Source organism: Chelon labrosus (genome assembly GCF_963514085.1).
Source record: "Chelon labrosus genome assembly, chromosome: 13".
NCBI lineage: Eukaryota > Metazoa > Chordata > Actinopteri > Mugiliformes > Mugilidae > Chelon > Chelon labrosus.
Window position 1 is genome coordinate 20,255,482 of NC_140346.1, and position 20,286 is coordinate 20,275,767.

A 20,286-nucleotide genomic window follows, 5' to 3' on the forward strand; every position below is an offset into this window, starting at 1 on the left:
CATTTTGTTTTTAGAAAGCCTTAAAAACAGTCCTGGACACACTATTGAACATAACTAACCATTTAACTCTTTGCATTTTGGATTTTATGCGGATTAAACAAATGGGACTCTAAAGCTAGGCTAATAACTGTTGCTAAGCTAATGTTAAGCTAATATTTCTGTTTTTGTATGGTTTAAAATAAAATATTGTCAATGCTTTAAAACATTAAATTAAATCAAGTTTAGTGATATGGGATGTTATAAAACAAGACAGACAATGTAAAAAATATGTGCTTATGCAAATGTTATCTTCAGAAAGAGCTAGCTAATGTTAGTTAGTGCTACCGTCTAGATATTGCTAAGTCAAAATTAAGCAATAAAGATTAAACAAACCAAAATACGCTTGAGCTTTAAATGGCCAAACTGAGACAGACTTGTTTTCCCCTGGGTCTAGTTTTGGTTAAGCTAACATTAAGCTAACTGCTCTACCACTTGTATCTCTAACTAGCCTGGCTTTTGTTGTCGTAGTTATTCTGTTTCCCGTCACTTAAAGACAAACGATTTGTTTGGCCCAGCAGATCCTTGATGGGGCATCATAGGTTCCTTACACAGCGACTCGTTAGTTTTACAGAAAACAGGAAGCTTTTGAACTAGCCTTAGCTGGCAGAGCTACTATAATGCTAGTGGTTTCCAAGGAAACGCTAGCTGGTTTCCTCTGCTTATAGTTTTTGCTAAGCTAACATTAATCTAAATGTCTGTCGGTGCTATCTATTTCTACCTTTTTAAGTGCTTCACTGAACTAAGCTACATCCAACAGGAAATAAATACGTACATTATCCAAAATATCAACTTAAAATAAATCCAAAAAACAAAATAATTTTGCTAATAGGCCTAATCCTTTTTTTTTTTTTTGCGCGTGGTATCTGGACTTTGAATGTCGTTTATATTGGTGTGTGTTTCCTTCAACGGTCTTGGATTTCAGGTTGACGGAAGGCTCTGTGTTGCCTGTAGGTCTGAATGTGCAGTAAGTGTTAGGGATTGTGTGTCTCCGTTAGCTCTATAAGAGACTGGCAGGCGATCCTGAGTGTTTTCCTGCCCTCCATCCAGTGCATAGAAAGGCTCCAGACCGTTGTACTGCCTGAATAAGTATTTAAGAAAAAGAAAAAAAAAAAAAAACGAATTTCTTTGTTACGCCAACCTTGGACTTTGTGCATCAAACTAGGATTGTGTTTTTGTTTATTTAAAGAACTAGCAGCACAGAGCCTTTGACGCCCTTGCAGAGAAAATGAAAATGGGAGAAGCAGAGATTCGTATTATGTTGCACTTAATATTGCATTATCTGGCCCACACTTTAAAACATTGTACCACTGTGACCTGTAGGCTACTGTCAGTGTGGAAGTATAACGCATGCAGAGCCTTGAAATAAAGCACCTAATCCATAAATGCTGTGATGGATCTCTGTAGAGATCAGCAAAGCTCCTGGGTGTTTAGATTACATGTCTGCTGAAAAAAGTCTGGACCTTAAATGATAAATGTGCAGCACTGAAGAGGTTAATTATGTTGTTTTTTTTTGTTTTTTTTTCTGTGTCTGCAGGTAGAGCCTCTCTGCATGGGAAGGCCTCCCTGCAGATCGACCCAGTGCGCTCCGAGGACCAGGGCTGGTACGAGTGCAGGGTCCTGATGCTGGAGCAACAGTACGACACCTTCCACAACGGCAGCTGGGTGCACCTCACAGTCAATGGTGAGTCACAAACAGCCTACACTCCGACCGTGGGAACATGCGTTTGTGGGTGTGAGTGAAGGGGACAAAATACAGAACGTGCGTCACACACACTTAAGCTCCGTATGTAATAATCCTGTATTTATTAGAGGGCGTTTTGGGACACAGTCTACTTCCTTTCCAGTTTTAAAGTGCGGGAATGTGAAGTAAACGTCTAGATTCAGTCCATTCAAGCAGAAAAGCAACAATATATTCTCTACGTAATGTTTAGGAGCAGGAAACTGCTGACATTTGACTTAGAGCTGTAGCTTTCTGTCTTTATATTATTATAGTTAATCATAGTCTTGTTTCTTTTGAGTACGGTTGCAAAGACTTGAAAGTTTAGCGTGAATTCTGGTGTGCTTTTCTTTGTCACGTCGCATCGATGCTGCCTTCAAATGGAGTTATGTGTGTCTATGAGTTAAGTCCATATGAACGGCTCCCTATTCGAGATGTTTACTGATGTTTCCAAAAATTTCTTTATAATTTGACGATATGTCTGAAGAAAGATCACCAGTGTTCTTTTGCGTGCTAATCTGTTAGCCTTGGTGGCTTCGACATGCCAAGAGCTGCCTCGGAGCAGTTTCCTATGTCGTTACCAAATGTGCACAAGTTCCATTTGAAGGCGGCACAAGCTACAAATGAAATATTCTGGGTTTTGGACAGTGAAATTGACAAAGCAAGTTTTTTTTAAGACATTACCGGGTAATTGCCAGACACTTTTTTCCCCCATCACATTTTTTTTTATTTTACTCTAATTAGCTTAACTGAAGCTTACTTTGAGCTCATGTACTTGCTCGAACCTGATGCACCCATCTCCTTCTTTCCTTTACTGACATATTACTTTTAAAATGATTAAACGATTAAAATAACCGCCTGACTCATCGATAAAGAAAGCAATAATAGGTTGCGGCCCCTGCAGACAGCCTTTCAGTCACATCGGTTCTTCACCTCAGGGAGCTGATTCCCTGCTGCAGTTGTTTCTTGGTGATAAGTTTTTTTTTTTTTTTAATCGGACCATTTGAATGAGGCACTGTTTTAGATCGCTCCTGCAGCTCCTTTTCAAAAGGCCCCGGGGTAAAAAAAAAAAAAAAAGGGGGGGGGATGAGAGGCTGGTTAGAGGAGGATTGATTGTGGCTAGTTTAAGGCGGTTCCGGCAGGGATCGTCTGCGATAGTCTGAGAGCTATCAAAGTGATGACCAGGCGGAAAAAAAATCTGCACCTTTGCATTTCCCAGGAATGCCCCAGTGGCTCAGAGACTCCTGTGTGAAGTGTGTCTTCATATTGTTGCACAGCTCCAGAGACAATGATGCCTTTGTGTTTTATGTTTTTAAGCCTCGTGTCTGTCTCATATAATACTTCTCGCATAGAGCTGCTGCATATGCTGAAACCGCAGCAGACCCATGTTGTATGTCGACTTTTGCAGCATTATTACGGTCATCTGCAAGTCTTAGCCGGGGTTTTTTGGTAACCGGTTGATTATAAGTGGTGAAATATTGAACCCAGAAGTAGTGATTTTCTCGTGTAAAAGCTTCTCAGGTCTCTAACTTGAGAAAGCTGTAATCCTCCGTGTTGTTAGAGAGAGACTTTAGGAGCAAATTACTGTCAGGCTGTTTCGCATGTATATTTTTGGTCTGTGAACTCATGAGTGCTGTGTGAAACACATGCATATTCAATGTGATCATGCATATGTTTCTCAAAGGATGCAATTCCCGTGTTTGCATAGTGATTACAATGCACTGTGTGCGAAAAACTGTGTAAAGAACCATTTATAAAGTCCACTGCACTGCATAATCACTTTGGGGGGGAAAAAAATGCTGATCTGAATAAATGGTTATTATCAGTGCAGAACATAATGTTTTCTGTTGTGCGTCGGCGTGTCAATACACTCCGCAAATTACTCCGTGCGCTGCGTATAGCGCCTTTACAACGACGCCGACATGAGAGCGTCTCGCTGAGAGACTGTTTAAAGTTGAAGTTGAACGGGTCATTCTCCGTCGCCGAGCGTCACCTGCACACTCTGGTGATGTCTGGAGTTGGTGAACATCTGTAGGCGTGTGTGTATGAATGTCTTGTTGTGTAGACATACTGCATCTCTGTAGCTGCCTCATCAATATTCACTCTTTAACGACTCCCTCCCTCCCTCCCTCCCTCTTCTGCCGCTCTCCACTCCTGTCAAGCCTTTCAACAGAAACTGAGCTCTTCGGGCTGCAGCAGAACTAATAATATCCCTGAATGCCATGTATATTTAACATTTTAAATTATGGCATTTTGCATGACATCGCGTCTTCGTGTAATCCGTCTTACTATAGAGACGCAGCGGTCGTGCTAAACACGTGCAAGCAGGTGGATATGTTTAACATTTAGTTACGTAACTGGAAGAAATATCAAAAGCTGTGTCAGAGGCATCGAACAAGGGAGTTCAGACGAAGACTTTATGGCGGCGTTGTCCTCTAAATGGGAGCCTGTGAAGGGAGCAGGTGCCATTTTCGTCTGGACACTGAGGACACTCATTTCCTTTAGCCGTTGGTATTTGCATAGACTCCTCCTTTGAGTTGCTGTTTGCTGGCCTTAACTTCCTGCCAAGCGGACAGGGAATTCATGCCCACTCAGTGGCAGGTGTCAGATGGCAAGGCCTTGTGCCCGAAAAAGACACTAAGGCCACTCTCTCTCTCTCTATTTCTCTCTGTCCTCCCACCTCATCCTCCCCGTCTCCTCTCTTTCTCCACTCTTGTTGCCTCCCTCGCTGGTCCCGTCCTTTTCTCAGGCGTCAGCAATATCTTCAGAGATCAATAAATGTGCTGTCACCCCTTTTTTCCACATGATTTTGTGTTAACCATCTGCACTCAGACATGAAAAATTAGATCCGGACGCTGTGTCACTGGGTAAGTGATGGGCTGGCATTTAGCTCCCATTTGGTCCACCCAACTGGGGTCCAAATGTCAGCTCATTTGTCCATCAGCCTCTATATGTTCCCACTTGTGTGTCCCTCCTTGTCACTGACTAATGAATCTGATACAGTGAACAATTATCCTCCAGACCGCATTGGGAGACAAACGTGCAAATTTGAATAATAGGTGGACATTTTTTCCAACGACAAATCACAGCATATATTATTTATTAGATGTTTTGGGACAGAGTCTCTATCCTGTCGAGTCTTGAACTACACATCTACATTTTAAGTAAATGTCCAGATTCAAATAATTCCAGCAAGTCAGACAGAACAACAATATACACCGATCATTAAAACCACTGACAGGAGAGGTGAATAACATTGACCATCTTGTGACAATTCAGTGTTCTGCTGGGAAACTTTTAGACCTGGCATTCGTGACATGTACCTTAGACATGTACCACCCACCTAGACCAGGCCAGACCAGGCACCCCCACCCCATAGTGCTCCTTGATTGCAGCAGCCATCCCCTGCAGGATGCAGCCTGACACAGGCACACACACAAAAACGGTTTAGAAACAAAAACATGAAGAACAGCACAAGTTTTCTGTCTTTGTATTAATTTTACTTCATCTTCTGTCATATTTTATGATTAGAGATGGAGATAACTGAAAGGTTAGCGTAATCTTTTTGTATTCTGGTGGTTTTTCTTATCCCAGCTTTGGGACAGTTTTCAGTTTTGAGTTGTTCGATGGTTACCGACTTTGGGGTGAGCCTCCCTCAAAGGTTCACAACACAGGACAATCCACAAAAAAAAACAAAAAACATGAATATAACCTTTTTTATCTGGCATTAGTGTGATACCAGAGTAACAATACACAATATCAGCCTAATAATGACCCAACCTGTCTAATAATGACTGATCCGAATAAAAGTGAAAGAGGGATCATATCTGTTTAATTTTAAAGAACTTTTATTTAAGTTTAGCAAATTACTATACTATAATTACTATTGAGTAAACAAAACAGGATCAATTTCTCCTATTTCAGGTGAATATCTGGTCAGTACAGCCCCTAGTCATGTGGGCACCACTCATGCAAGAAGCTACTTGCATGAGTGGTGAAACATCTTCATGAAACCCATCGAGTCCAGTTGACTTTGTTTTATCTTATAATTGATAATCTGGACTAACTATTTACAGATTAACAACAAGTCTTTATAACTTTACACTTGCGGTACTTCCCCACTGTTTCTGTTTTCTGTGATCTTCAAGGCGTCTTCACACACGACACACAATAGCTGTGTACAAAATCACACTCTTGGATACACATACTGTAGGAAGTCGCTGTCAATATTAGAAGTTAGGCTGTAATTCAAAATGTCGTTTGCTGTCTTTATGAGGTTATGATCATCTAATGTCACAGAATGATCACATTCCCACCTAAGAACAAAAGGTGGAGGGGAATGTGGCAGTGAGGAAGTGACTCCCTTTGTTCTCTCAATTACTAAACATTAGAAGAAGGAGGGGAGCGTCCATGAGTGCCTCTTTCTTCTCTCTGTAACAGTTTACACTGAAAAGTTTGAGGCTCATGATGTGAAATCAATGTAAAATGTGTAGCCTTATTCTCCTAGGAGCAGGGACGAGAAAAGAAAAAGCAAGTGAAGGAATAAATTGATGCAAACAGACTCTGGAGTTAGTGAGTAAATCTCAGAAAATGTGAGCCTTCAAAGAGAACGGGCTGAACCCTGCGTTTCAGCATCCAGGCCATCTGCTGATGTGCTGTGTGGTCTACAGAGAAGAACGAGCGGAGTGTGGGATCTCCAAGCCTCTTTCTAATGTATATAATTGATGAAGAGCTGTGGTAAGTAGGGCGAGACTTCGATGCTGAGTTAACTTTTTTTGTAGAGCAACTCCCAGGTTTCCCAGTCACGGTGACACTTTTCTCTGTGACGAGCTGTACCTGACGGCGTGAAACAAATCCCATGTCGGCCAATGTACCTGCCGCCGTCACCAACGCCAGCATGTGTGTGCCACCTATTTCCTGTCAGCTGATGCTCAGTCCCCGGAGAAAACTTGGATCGGCGTCAGTAACGGCACTTCAGAGCTGTGCAAGAATATTTCAGATCTAAAGTAAAGGCAGCAAAGTCACAGTTTAAAAATACCTCATCACATGGAAATGGTGTATAGTACGGACCGACGTCACTGTCAGTGAAGAAGTGAAGACGTTGTCTCACCTCGACTGGACCAAAAAGTAGTTTATTTGCCATTTCAGTATGCAGAATCAGCTGAAAAACAACCGACATACCAAAACTAGACACACAGATGCTCACAGATGGACCAGCTTCTGCAAATAGTCGACTATTGGCTTGGTGTGTACACTTAAAACTCTACTTAAGTACAAAAAAGTACAAGCTCAGTTTATATCCACAAGTCTTAAAAGCAAAAGTGGAAAATCAGCTGTACAGTATTACGTTTATAATTCTGATCCATCAGTGTGTAACGAGTAGTTTTCATTTGTTCAGTTGTTCTCAACTTAGAGGTCTGAGGTGTCATGGGATGTTTAATGAGGTAATAAAGAGGAAATGACAACTTTCTGCTACACAAACGTTGATTTATTTTATATTGTTTTATCAAATCTGTGCTAATTTTTTCTGAAATATGGCAATAATTTATAGAGAAGTGCTCCTTTTTTGATCCACAACACAGACTGTAAAGTAAAAAACACTGATGTTAGTATCCAGGGAACACGGGCGGCGCCATCTTTGCGTTAGGTTAATACTGCGTTCTGCTCTGTCTCCACCAGTTACAAAGAAATGTTGGATTATACGCTCAAAGTTTTAGTCTTTTTTTCCCCTCAGCTCTCAAGTTCCTACAGGTTCACTCCACAGAGCAGTTGTCAATGGCAACTGTCAATCATCAGGATGTCCCGTCCCATTTTTATAGTAACTAAAACTAAAAACATCGCAGGAAAATGGACACTTGAACATCAACCACCATTGTATTGACTACCTAAAATGACACTTTGCTTTAGTTTGCAAATTAAGCTTAGGACCTATATTGCCACCCGCCACCAGGGGGAGCTCCACATGCTTAAGCTTCACTTTTAAGGAGCTGTCATGGTGTCCACGTTTTTTACAGTCTAGGGTAAACAACAACTTGACCCGTCACAAGCCGAAAAAAAGTTGGGATCCACTAAAAATAAAAACATCTCAGAAAAATGGACACTTGAACATCAACCACCATTACATTGACTACCTAAAATTACAGTTTGCTTTAGTTTGCAAATTTAGCTTAGGACCTTTACTGCAACCCGCCACCAGGGGGAGCTCCACATGCTTTGGCTACACTTTTAAGGAGTTGTCGTGGTGTCCACGTTTTTTACAGTCTATAATAACAACTTTGCTCGCCACAAGCCTTAAAAAAAGTTGGGATCCACTGGTTTAATTGAACAGTGCATTGTATTTTATGAGTTTATCATACATATATTTTTGTTTTAAAGCTTTTAATATTTCCATTTGGATTGTGCTGAAGTAGATGTACCTTGAGTAAATGTGGCTGCACTGAACACAGCGGTACAGGCTGGGACTCACCAATGTGTATCTTAAGATAAAACTCACAGTGAAGCACAAGGTTGCCTCTTAATAAACGAAATGACGCATCATGATCCGTTTAACGTAGCCGCTGACCCATCAACTGCATGAGCAACGGGTGCATTAATCAGTCGAGCATTTTATTAGAATCTCCGTTAATCTACTGTATCATATAATGTAATGAGCGCTAGAGAGCGAGAGGGCATCGTGGACAGGCAGATGTCTAAATGTGCTAATTGGCCGATTTGTTTACTCCATGCCAGGTGCTTGTGTGCAGACTGAAGTGTGGCAGCACTCCCAGCGGCAAGCGGTGACCCACTTGTATACTATAGGAGCACCTTTTTTTTTTCCTTTTTCCTCTTTAACTAAACACAGTGCCACTATTTATAATCAAAATGTTGCGTTGAGACACTGAAAGCAGCAGGCGGAGGAAGCCACAGTTTATTGGCCTGCAGGAGGTGGTGAACTGCTCCCTTGTGGGTGCAAGCGGAGCTCGGTGACATCGGGTGGAAATGTAGTGATGTTGTAAAGTGATTTCTACAGGTTTTAAAGGAGAAAAAGGCTGCACGCAGAGGGAGGTAGTTATCCTCCGTGATACATGCACACACCGGACAACTGGTGGCAGACACGTCACCCAGTAGCTGAGTCACCTCTCTGCACGGTCATTACTTTTATCCGCGTTTTACTTAAATGCATCGCTCCGATCTCGAATGCACAGCTGTTCCCACATGTACCCACCACACAGCAGCTACTTTGGGGAGGTGATAATGTTCAGTTTTTCTGGAAACTGTTTGAAAGAGGTGTTGATTGAACTCTCTGTGAAGATTCCCAGTCATCGAGGTCATGGATATTCTCTAAAGCAGAGGCAACTTGACTGGTCTGAAGACGTTTCGCCGCTCATCCAACTTACTTGAGCTCAAACTGATTGATCTATGAGGAAAATCTGATGGTGCGCCACACCTGAAACCAGTATGGCAAGGGTCTGTTAACAACCTGCAATAAGAACAGCCTTTCCAGATTTTTAGGGACAGATCTTAAGACTCTGTTGCAAGTCGTTGATGAGTGGTGTTTCATTCCACCTCCCCTGTTCAGAGAGCAGTTTCCCAATTCTACCCTGATGGCTTCATTTACTCCTCTTTCAAGCCATCTGTCTTTTTTGGCTAAAACATGGACGTTGTTGTCCTCAAATGAGTGCCCCTTCTCCTTTAGGGTTCGGTGGACTGCTGAGTCCTGACCTGAAAAACCGGCTCTCCCGCGTTGATTTATCTTTGTTTGCGGTGCTTTTGAATTGCACCATATTGTCGAACCATATCAGTTTAAATGGGATTAAAAAGTACACCTGTCAGAGTAGTGCAACAAAATTCAGAAGCATGCCGAAGTGCAATCTTTAAGATAGTCATGGAGGTGAATTAACACTTCTCCGAAAGAAAACAACAATTCAAACTCAAAAGTTGTGATGCAGCAAGCTGAGAGTCGGCCATTTTGCTAGTGCCGCCGCGACGTTGATGAGCTTCTTGTGGCTCTCGTTGTTTTGGTATGTCGCACACTGTTTGAGATGGCTGTACCACTTTCTGCAGCGGTTTAGGAGACAATGGTGCAGTGAAAAGTTCAGTTTAGCGAAACCAGTGCACAAGAATAGAAACGACACAATAAAGCTCACAGGGCACACAGATGGCTCTTCTCATTTTTCGTCTTGGTCCTATCATTTAAATACAGAAATATTTTCATATCAACATGATCATCTAAAATGAATAAACTGTAGACCGACTGATCAACATGATTCAGGAGGGGCCGGCTCTGTACCATAGCTCTTCCTAGCCTCTCTGCTAATAGTAGCTCTTCTGGTTTCCCCTTGTGATTGATGAATACAGACTACCGCCACCTGCTGGTATGCAGAGTTATTTCTTCTCATGCAGGTGCAGTGCTTTTGTACCGTCTGGCTGTTGGCTGTAGTTTTTGCGGTCTCCGTACCTTAAACCTTGCAATAGTCAGCAGCCATGCTGGCAGCTCTGCAAGGCTTTTCTTAGCAACAGCGGTGCTTTGATCAGTGCTGATGTCAGCATGCCAACATGCTCAAATGACTGCTAAAATGCTGTATGGTTTTTTTCAATTTAACATGCTAACATGTAACACTAAACACAATGGGAAGAGGCTCACGTTAAAGTCATTAGCTTTGCAGGTATTTACAGGTATTCTTGTCTCCTCAGTGAGAAAAGTCAGGAGAGATTATGATACTGGGAACTGTTAATGGATGAATAAATTCTATGTCCCAATTCATCCTGCACATATTGAGGTTAGCAAGAAGGTTCTGAGTCTGGCAACCTTTCTGCGTGGAGGTTATATGTTCTCTCTGGGTGCTCCGGTTTTTATACCAGATGCACCGATCAGCCACAACATTAAAACCAGTGACAGGAGAAGTAAATAACATTGACCGTCTTGTGACAATACAATTTTCTGCTGGGAAACGTAGACCAGACAGGCACCCCCACCCCATCGCAATGACACTCCTTGATGGCAGCAGCCATCCCCAGCAGGATGCAGCCTGACACAGACACACACGCAAAAACAGTCTAGGAACAACTATAAAAAACAAAAACAAAAGAACAGCACAAGGTGTTGACCTGGCCTCCAAATTCACTAGATCCCAAACTGATCAAGTATCTGTGGGATGATCCATAGAGGCCCCTCCCCTTAGCCCATAGGACCCAAAGGCCCCCACTAACAACACTCTGTTGCCAGACACCACAGGACACCCTCAGAAGGCCCATGTCCATTCTCTGATGAGTTACAACTGTTTTGGAGGCACAAGGGAGACCTACACAATAATAGGAAGGTGATCATAATGTTATGCCTGATCGGTGTATATATATAAATTGACCCCAGGTTTGCATGTGTGTGTAAAAGGTTGTATGTCTCTCTCTGATGCCTGTACTGACCAACATGTAAAGTAAATGTACACCAATGAAGTTGAAAAATCAGCATAAAGTCAGCTAATGGCCTGGATATATTTTTAAATACAGTATCCTCATATTATCGACAGTGTTGCTCTGACAGTGTTGATCGGGCCCCTTCAGAGGGTCACAGCGTAAAATTGAAGGGGGTCATGAGTTGATTTATAAGGTAAGAAAGGTAGGAAAACAATAATCTCATGCTGCAGAGCCTCATGTGGTATTTTGTCCCCATCCATCCTGTCCACGCTGAGTAACAGCTTTAATCCATCTAATAGTTGTCGAGGTATTGGACTCTGGATCAAAGTGGTGCTTTGCTGTTGCAGACTGTTATTACAAAAAAAATATATATATAAATATATATGATTCCTTTTTCCTCCACAGCCCCACCTTCATTTACAGCGACGCCGCCGCAATATGTGGAGGCGAAGGAAGGGGGAAGCACTCTGCTTAGCTGCTCTGCCCAGGGAAATCCAAAACCAATGATCAGCTGGCTGAGGGAGGGGGAGGAGCTCGCCACCAACGCAAAATACTCGGTAAGGAAATATTATGAATAAGAACGCAATGAGCATAACTCTGATTTATGATTGTGTGCAAAAATAGAAGCGGGCTTTGTGCACAGATGGCGTCATACACTGAGCCCATCTGCACTGGAAGTATGTTATGGACTAAATCTCACTCAGGCTAATATGAGATCATTCTGTTGTTGTGCTGCAGAAATATCCCTTATTATTGTGCTGGTTGCAGTTATTAGAGTCCAAGAAACAATAAAAAAGTCAGCAGTAAAGTATTTTCCATGTAGCACTGTGTGGAGGATAGTGAAACACGTTGTATCACAAGACTTATTTCTGTTCGTTTAGTTGTTGTATTTCTGGTTAATTAGGACCCAAACGTACGATTGGTCCGGGGTGACTGACAGTCAGGCTGTTCCTGCTTCCCTTTAATGTCTTTAGCGAAAATAAAAATACACCCTGAGTCACTTTTAACAATATTTAGAACTGCTACTGGCAGCTCGCCTCACATTTCAGAGCCGTCTTTGTTGTCTGCCTGATTTTTTTATTTATTTTTTTTTATTTCCTGCGGATAAACTCCCAAAACAGTCTGATATCATGACAAGATATTTCTGGCTCTCGCTCAGCCTCAGCCTCAGCCTCAGCGTGTTTCTCTTTTTTTTTTTTTTAAAGCAGCAAAACGTCTCAGCTACATAAACCACAAACAATAAACGTCAGGTTTGTTGGTGTTGGTTGCACAGAAACAGGGAGATTTAACACACTAGCAAAGTAGATGACTCAGAAAAAAAAAGATGATGATGATGATGCATAACAGCCACAGGATGTAACGGTGCAAATGTCACTTTCCGTGAAGTGGAGGATCTCTCAACTCTCACTGTACTATCGCCCTCTCCACCTACACGTCTGACTGACGCCTGGATGCAACAAGCTCACATGTGGGAATTGTCAGAAGTTAATCGTGCAAAGGTTGGAATTAGAAGTAGTCGAGGGAGGTTAACTCTGAAACGAAAATAAACAAACCGCAGCAGCTTATTAAAAAAAAAAATAATAGGCTGGAATGATTTGAGCAAATTGTTGATTATATCTGACAACTACTAAAGCACAGGCAGGGCATATTTCAATTTGTAATACTCTTGTAACTTTTGTTATGTAGCTTTGGCGTGTAGTGGAGTTACACCAAGAATATTATTAAATCTGAGGGACTGTCCTTAAGTATTTTCATTTAAAGGGGAATTACCATTTTTTTTATAACCTGGACCTTATTTCTGGCATAAAATACGATCGTTTACTCACCTATATAACTTTGCTGTCATTTGGAGTTGTTCGGACAATGTTTAGATCCGCCTGTATCCATATAGTGGGAATGACTGGGGCACCGAAACGCAGCCTCTAAATAACGTATTATCTGCCGTGAAACTCGGTTCATTTCACCAATATTTTGTTAAGATACGCTAGTGCTATTTCTCATTGTGTCCGGAGTTACCTGTTGTCTATTCGCGGACGTGCAGCAGTTTGTTGTTCTTTGGCCAGCTGTTCCTCTCTCTGCCTCTGCATCCTCCTTCAACGAGCTCCTCATCCATACACTCTGGCTCAAAACGGTAAGGACGTCCATCATAAACAAAGTCGTCGTCCACAACCTCAGAATTGGAAAAATATTCAGCCATGTTGCAAAAAACTAGCAGTAGCAAATTACAGGTAAACAAGCCGAGCGGGGTGCGTGTGGCGCTCAGAGATGACATCATCCAGGTCAGAGGTTAGTAGGTCAATCTACAGACTCCTGATGGGTAACTCCAGGCGTAACGGGGAATAGCACTAGCATATCATAACAAAATATTAGTGAAATGAACGAGTTTCACGTCAGATAATGCGTTATTTAGAGGCTGCGTCTCGGTGCCCCAGTCACTCCCACTATATGGATATACACAGATCTAAATATTGTCCGAACGACTCCAAATGACTCCAAAGTTATATGGGTGAGTAAACGATCGTATTTTATGCCAGAAATAAGGTCCAGGTTGTAAAAAACAGTGGTTCCCCTTTAAATGGAGTTTTTACCTCTGCGGGACATAGGTGCCGTTAATTAATTTCAAATACATTCAAACCAATGGGACAGTCATCTATCGAGATGTTTTTTGTAAAAACGGTAATTCCCCTTTAACTGTACTTTGTATACTTTTTATAGCTATATTAACTGGTTATCAACAAATTTAGATAGATATTAAAAGGCATATATATATATGTGTGCAATACTGTAATGATGCTATGGATTAAATGTTCAACACATGAAACAGTCTGGAAATATTTTGATATTTGAATCATTTAAGTGGTTTTTCCAAGCAATTTGCTGCTTTCTGTTTTGGATTAATTCGATTTTGCAATGTAACACTTGACCGTGAAAATAATAATTAGTTGCAGACACGAGACAAAAGGACAAAGGTATGCTACTTTTCAAATGTCTCTTCATTGTTGCTCCATCTGTCAATGGTTGTTTCATTAATTAATTCATTAAATATGCCCATCATAATTTCAAAATCCAACTTTTAAAATAGTCTTCAGAATGTGTTTTAGGTCTGAAAATATAAACTTTAAGAAAACGGACAACAGAGAGAAGTTGCAAATACTCAGATCTGAGGAGCTGGCACCAGTGAAGTTAGAGAAAACAAACCAGAATTGATGCTGCTTAGTTTTTTTTTTTTTTTATTCACTATCAAGTCAAGTATACTAGACCAGGCACTCCCATCCTAAGTCACTTTATTTATATAGCACATTTAAAAACAACAGAAGCTGACCCAAAGTGCTTTCCAGTCAGAGCAGATAAAATCATCTGCCTCCATAATACAGAAGAACATTAATGCACAGTGAAATACAAAAACAATAAAACACCAAAACTAAAACAATAAAATAAAAATACAATAAGAGAGTGAGTAAAAAACAACAGGAGAACAATAAAAATCAGTTTGCAGTGGACCAGATAAAGCTAGCCACAGGGCAACCTCAGACCGAAACTAAAAGCAAGAGAAGAGAGGTAGCACTTTAAATGAGATTTAAAACAGCCGATAGTGGAGCAGGACTTAATGTGGGATGGAAGACGATACCAGAGCTGAAAAAGCCCGGTCACCTTTAGATTTAAGACGAGAGTTTGGGACTGAGAGGAGTTGTTGTGACGATGACCTTAGTGACCTGGGGGCAGAGTATGGAATCAGCATGTCGGAGATGTATCGTGGAGCTAAACCATCTAGGGCTTTAAAACCAAATAGTAGGATTTTAAAACCGACTCTGTACTTCACAGGGAGAAAATGCAGTTGGGCCAGAACAGGAGTGATGTGGCTATTATTTCTTTGTGCCAGTTAACAGTCTCGGAGCTGCATTTTGCACTAATTGCAGCTGTGAAAGGGTGGAATGGGTCAGTCCTGTATACAGGGAGTTGCGGTAATCAAGCCGGGAGGTTATAAGAGCACGGATAACTGTTTCCAGGTCATACAGAGATGAAAACGGCTTTAATTTGGTGATGATTCTGAGCTGATAAAAACATTGCTGTACAACACAATTGTGAAAGCAATGCTTGAGTTTATCACCTACAACAACACAGCAGGGCAGTTTTCTGTTATACTCTTTTTTTTGTGATGTGGCTTTGACCTGTAACTTTAACAAGCACAAATTTGAGGTATTGTTCTCGAGTATTTTCATTTTACAGGACTTGTTAACTTTCTTTCTTCTACATTTAAATGCTGTATTAACTGGTTGCCTGTCCAGTATATGATGTGACAGATTAAATGATAAAACAATCTGGAAATATTTCAACAGTTGATTAACTGAAGAAATCTTTCTAAGCAGTTTACTACTTTCTGTTAGATTCCGGATGAAACAATTGCCCGTGAAATTAATAATTTGTTCCAAATTTGTTCCAAAACTACAAGTTAATTAAACATTCCTGTCCATAAAACATCTAATATTCCCAATATCATTTCAAAATCCATTTAAGATGCCTTCAGATTTTGTTTTATGTCCGACAAATGGTCTAGAATTGAGAAAAACTAGCAAGTATTCAGATCTGAGAAGCCGGAACTGGTGACATTTGGGGAAATTGAACCAAAATTATTGCAAATTCATTTTTTTTTTAAACCACTGTGTTTGAGTTTATCACCTACAAGAGCACAGAAGGGCATTGGCTATGTAGCTTTGACCTGAATTTAAGCAAGAATAGTATTGTTAAGTTCAAATTTGAGGTACTGTACTTGTGTACTTTCATTTAACGGTACATTTTTCTACATTTAACACCTATACATACTGGTCATTTTACAATATACAGCATAGATAAAACATTTAGATAGAAAACATATCCAGTACATGAGGCTATAGATTAACAAAACTATCCAGAAACTTTTCGATAATTGCTTCATTTAAGTCATATTTACAAGCAATGTACTACTTTCTGTTTTGGATTAATTAGATTTTGGATTTAACAACTGACCATGAAATTAATCATTAGTTACAGAAACCTGCTGAAGCAACTAGGACAGATTTTTGAAGAAGAGCTTTCCATTGTTGCTCTGTCTGACAATAATTTTTTTACTCTCAATTAAATGTCAAATATGCCCATTATAATGTCTAAATCTGTTTTAAAAACATCTCCAGATTATGTTTTATGTCCGACAAACAGCCTAGAACTTGAAAATGTACACATCACTGTCACAGAAAACAGAGAAAACTGATTTGAGAAGCTGCAACCAGTGAAGTTACTGAGAAAATGAAACAAAATTGCTGCTAATTGATTTTTTGAATCCGCCATGTTTGAGTTTATCACATTATTTCGATGACTCGTGCAGGTACACGGTGGCAGCTAATTACAAAAAAGCTCTTCTGGAAAGACTTGGACGTAACAGATTGTTGATTATGTCTAACAAGCGCAGGAGCACTGAAGGGCATTCCTTCATGCTGTAATTGTTTTTTTGGGACTTCTTCAAAAATGTTGGTTGCCGCCTTGCTCTTCTGCATGCCTCCACACTCTCATATGTCGGTGATATTGCGGTCTGCTGCAGGCGCTAATCAACTCTTCACAGCTGCCTGTGTGATATACTGTAGAGGAAGTGACAGGAGCATAAAGCAGCGTCTGTTAAAGGCCTCTCTCTTTTCATTCCTGCTTTCCTTTGCTCCACCATCTCTCCCTCCAGTCTCCTCTTTTTAACACCATCCCCTCAGTAAATGATTAGACAACATTCGGATGCATTATTAATCCCCCTTTTCTGCATAAATATTACATTAGTCCTAATACGAATGTTACTCCGAAAAGGAAAATCGCTAGCGAGAGCCAAACGCCACATTTCACGAGCATTTATCCGCTTCCCTCATCTAACTGTGTATCTCTCCCGTTGAATTTGGGAATGCTCCTTCTTGTGGTGAGAAGATAGCTGTGTGCGTTTGTGAGAGAGCGTGAGGTTATATTTGCTCAGATCCAAGGATACGTCATGGAGAAAGGGAGGAATGTGACAGACGGGGTTAGAGAGGAACAAGAATCCTCCTCCTCCTCCTCCTCCTCCTCTCTTTACTCTTCTTCATTACTTTTTTTTTTTAGCCACAGAAAAAAAAGGAGACACAAGATAAAACGGTTGAAAAAGGAGACGACGGAAACCAAGAAAAGATTGTAAATGTCCTCTCAAAAGACGGCGTCAGCCAAAAATCGTTCTGGCTGGATGTGTCAGTGAAGTGCACGTGACACAAATTGAGATTCCGCCTCCATCTCATGCCTCACCTTATCTACTTCCTCCTCTTCCTCTTCCTCCTCCTCCTCTTTTCCTTTAATCTCCTCTCCCTCACCTTGGATTGAGTTCAGCTACGGCACAGACAGTATTGGAACAGACTGATGACCATTACATATCATCAGTTCCTGTTAAGTTTGCTGTCTCGGGAGTCTGTTACAATCTCTGCTGCATTCGCTGTGTGTAGGAGTGTAATGATTTGATCCAAAAGTGATTTGATTCTTTGACTTTTACAGATTCAGTGCAGCGTTACATCCCAGGATTTGGAAAAGGTCCAAACAAACAGGGCAAAAACTGTGTGTTTGCTATAGGCTACCTGCAGTGGCTGGAAATGTCTGTGTGTATCAGTTCAGCTCAGCCTCAGACCTAGCCCTAACCTCTCTGCTGTCAGATTTCCTAAACATGATTGTGGCCGGAAGGATTCAGAGTAACTTTTACTATGTAACTAAAATTATCACAATATGTAGAGGAAATTTAAATTTAGGTTAGTTTCTTTCTTGCTAAATTAATTACAGAAACAGAGTCTGGCAACTACCTGTGCTCTCAGCAGGTTTTAACAGTGTCCATTGACTGTATATAAACATGTCACCTATAGGTATTCCTGATGGATTAGAAGCTTAAGCGCAGTTTATACCTCTACGGGACATAGGCGCCGCAATCAATGCGATGCCGAAATTTCGCCGAAGACGAGTCATACAAATGTTTGTATCTCTGACGCTCTCTCAGTTAACCTCTCCTCGATGTGTTCCATCTCTACTGATCCAAAACAATTAATTCGAAAGAGAGAAGGAGAAGCAGTGGGAAATACTAAAGCGGAAATACGCTACTACCAAGCGGGCCAATCACAGATCTTGTGGGCTGCGTCGCCGCAACGCATACTTACATTTCTGGGGAGGTGCGTCAGACTACTTCGTAGGGTCTGCTTGGGGTCTGGTCGCCGTAACTACCGCATCAAATTGAAGCAGAAGCCAATTACTACAGTCACAATATTTTTTAATCTTTATTGGGGTGTTGGGTAAACCGCCCTATTGTGTGGTGGCTCTGGCCGTTGCTATCTTGAAAAAGCCTGACTCCGCCCAACTCCAACCTAATTCAAAAATGTTCAGTTTAGAATCACCAATTAACCTAACGACAGCCTCAAGTGGCCATAAGAGGAACTGCAGTTTTGGCGCTAGCTAATAACTGTGTCTTATTTGACTTAAACTTTCCATTTTACAGTAGTCGTCACCCTGGAGGGTAGAAATTTAGGCCAGAGGAAAGTATAAATACAAAAATTGTAGTAAAATATAATTTATGTGATGTCTTAAACAGCTGACGTAATATAGTTTAAGACTTCACATGAGCCTTAAAGTAGAGCACATCATTAAAAGTTACTGGCACGCGAAGGAAGCTGAACAGAAACAGAAACCAAATCAAAGCCCGAATCCTTTCACTGAAATAAAGTCAGTTTTAATCTCCTCCAACTTTTTTTAATCAATGCAAATGGATTTCAGAGCCTCGAACTGTTGCTTCACAACACATCAGTGATTCATTTACACTCCCAACACCCAGCACGCCACACGTGTTGTATGTTTACACCACTGATAAACAAAGTGTTATCCTGTGATATGATGACAAAACCATCAGACCAGCAGAAGTTAAATACCGCTCCCGTTGATCTACTAATAGCATCTCTTGGCTATAAAGAGAGACAGATGAATAGGGATGAATTCTGCAGGCGTAGCAGATTCTCCCCTCCGCTGTGTGAATGGACAGACTACAGCTGTGTGTGACTTGAATGGACAGAGCCTCTCGCAACCTGTTGCATAATTTATGAGGGTGTTTCTATTAGGTTTGGTTAATGTGTTTCCTCGCCACTTATTGGTTCTCATCAGTGCCTGCACACAGGGACGCGCAGCGACATGGAGTTAGACGTTTCCAAGGTTACCGTGTGCAGGAATCAGACCTGGAGTTAATTAAAGTGCGACGCATTCATGACTTTTAAGTGTCTGATGGTGTTTCCTTTAGAATAGATGCTCACCACAAACTCACCTCCAGAGTGGGGGCGTTATGTGGCTTGCATCTGGAGTGCCTTTTTTTCTTTTAAATGCTTTATTTACTGGGTATTCAAATTAAGATACAATATTTACATGCACACACATGCAATACTGTTTGAAGTTTTAGAGTTTTAGAGTTTTAGAGTTTGCATGTTCTCCTTGTGCATGAAGGGGTTTTAATTTGGCTTCCTCCCACAATCCAGGACATGCATGTTAGATGAATTGGTGCCTCTAAATTTACCGTAGGTGTGCAGGTGAGTTTGAATGGTTGTTGATCTGTGTGATGGACTGGTGACCAGACCAAGGTCCAAGGTCTCTCGCATCTTCCTTAATGACAGCTGGGATAGGCTCCGACCTCCATAACCCTCTAGAGGAGAAGCTTTAATAGATAATGACTGGATAAAATAATATGCAGTTTAATACTGTAATTGTTTGATTTAAAGGGGAATTATAATTTTTTTTACAACCTGGACCTTATTTCTGGCATAAAATATGATCGTTTACTCACCCATATAACTTTGGTGTCATTTGGAGTCGTTCGGATGATATTTAGATCTGCGTATATCCATATAGTGGGAGTGAATGGGGCACCGAAACGCAGCCTCTAAATAATGCATTATCTGCCGTGATATATATTATGTTATGATACGCTTGTGCTATTCCTCAATGGGAAATAGCACTAGCGTATCACAACAAAATATTGGTGAAATTAAAGAGTTTTGCGGCAGATAATGCGTTATTTAGAGGCTGCGTTTCGGTGCCCCAATCACAGCCACTATGTAGATATACGCGAAACTAAATATCGTCCAAAG

The 20,286-nt window shown here is 41.1% G+C and overlaps 1 protein-coding gene across 1 annotated transcript in view; it reads left to right on the plus strand.

Annotated features, from left to right (window-relative positions):
• The window catches only part of igsf9ba (immunoglobulin superfamily, member 9Ba), a 71,884-nt gene that overhangs the window by 25,623 nt on the left and 25,975 nt on the right, over positions 1-20,286 (plus strand). The window contains exons 3-4 of the mRNA XM_084559341.1: positions 1,574-1,720; positions 11,555-11,706. Of these exons, the coding sequence (XP_084415467.1) occupies positions 1,574-1,720; positions 11,555-11,706 (299 nt within the window). The remainder of the gene's footprint in view (positions 1-1,573; positions 1,721-11,554; positions 11,707-20,286) is intronic.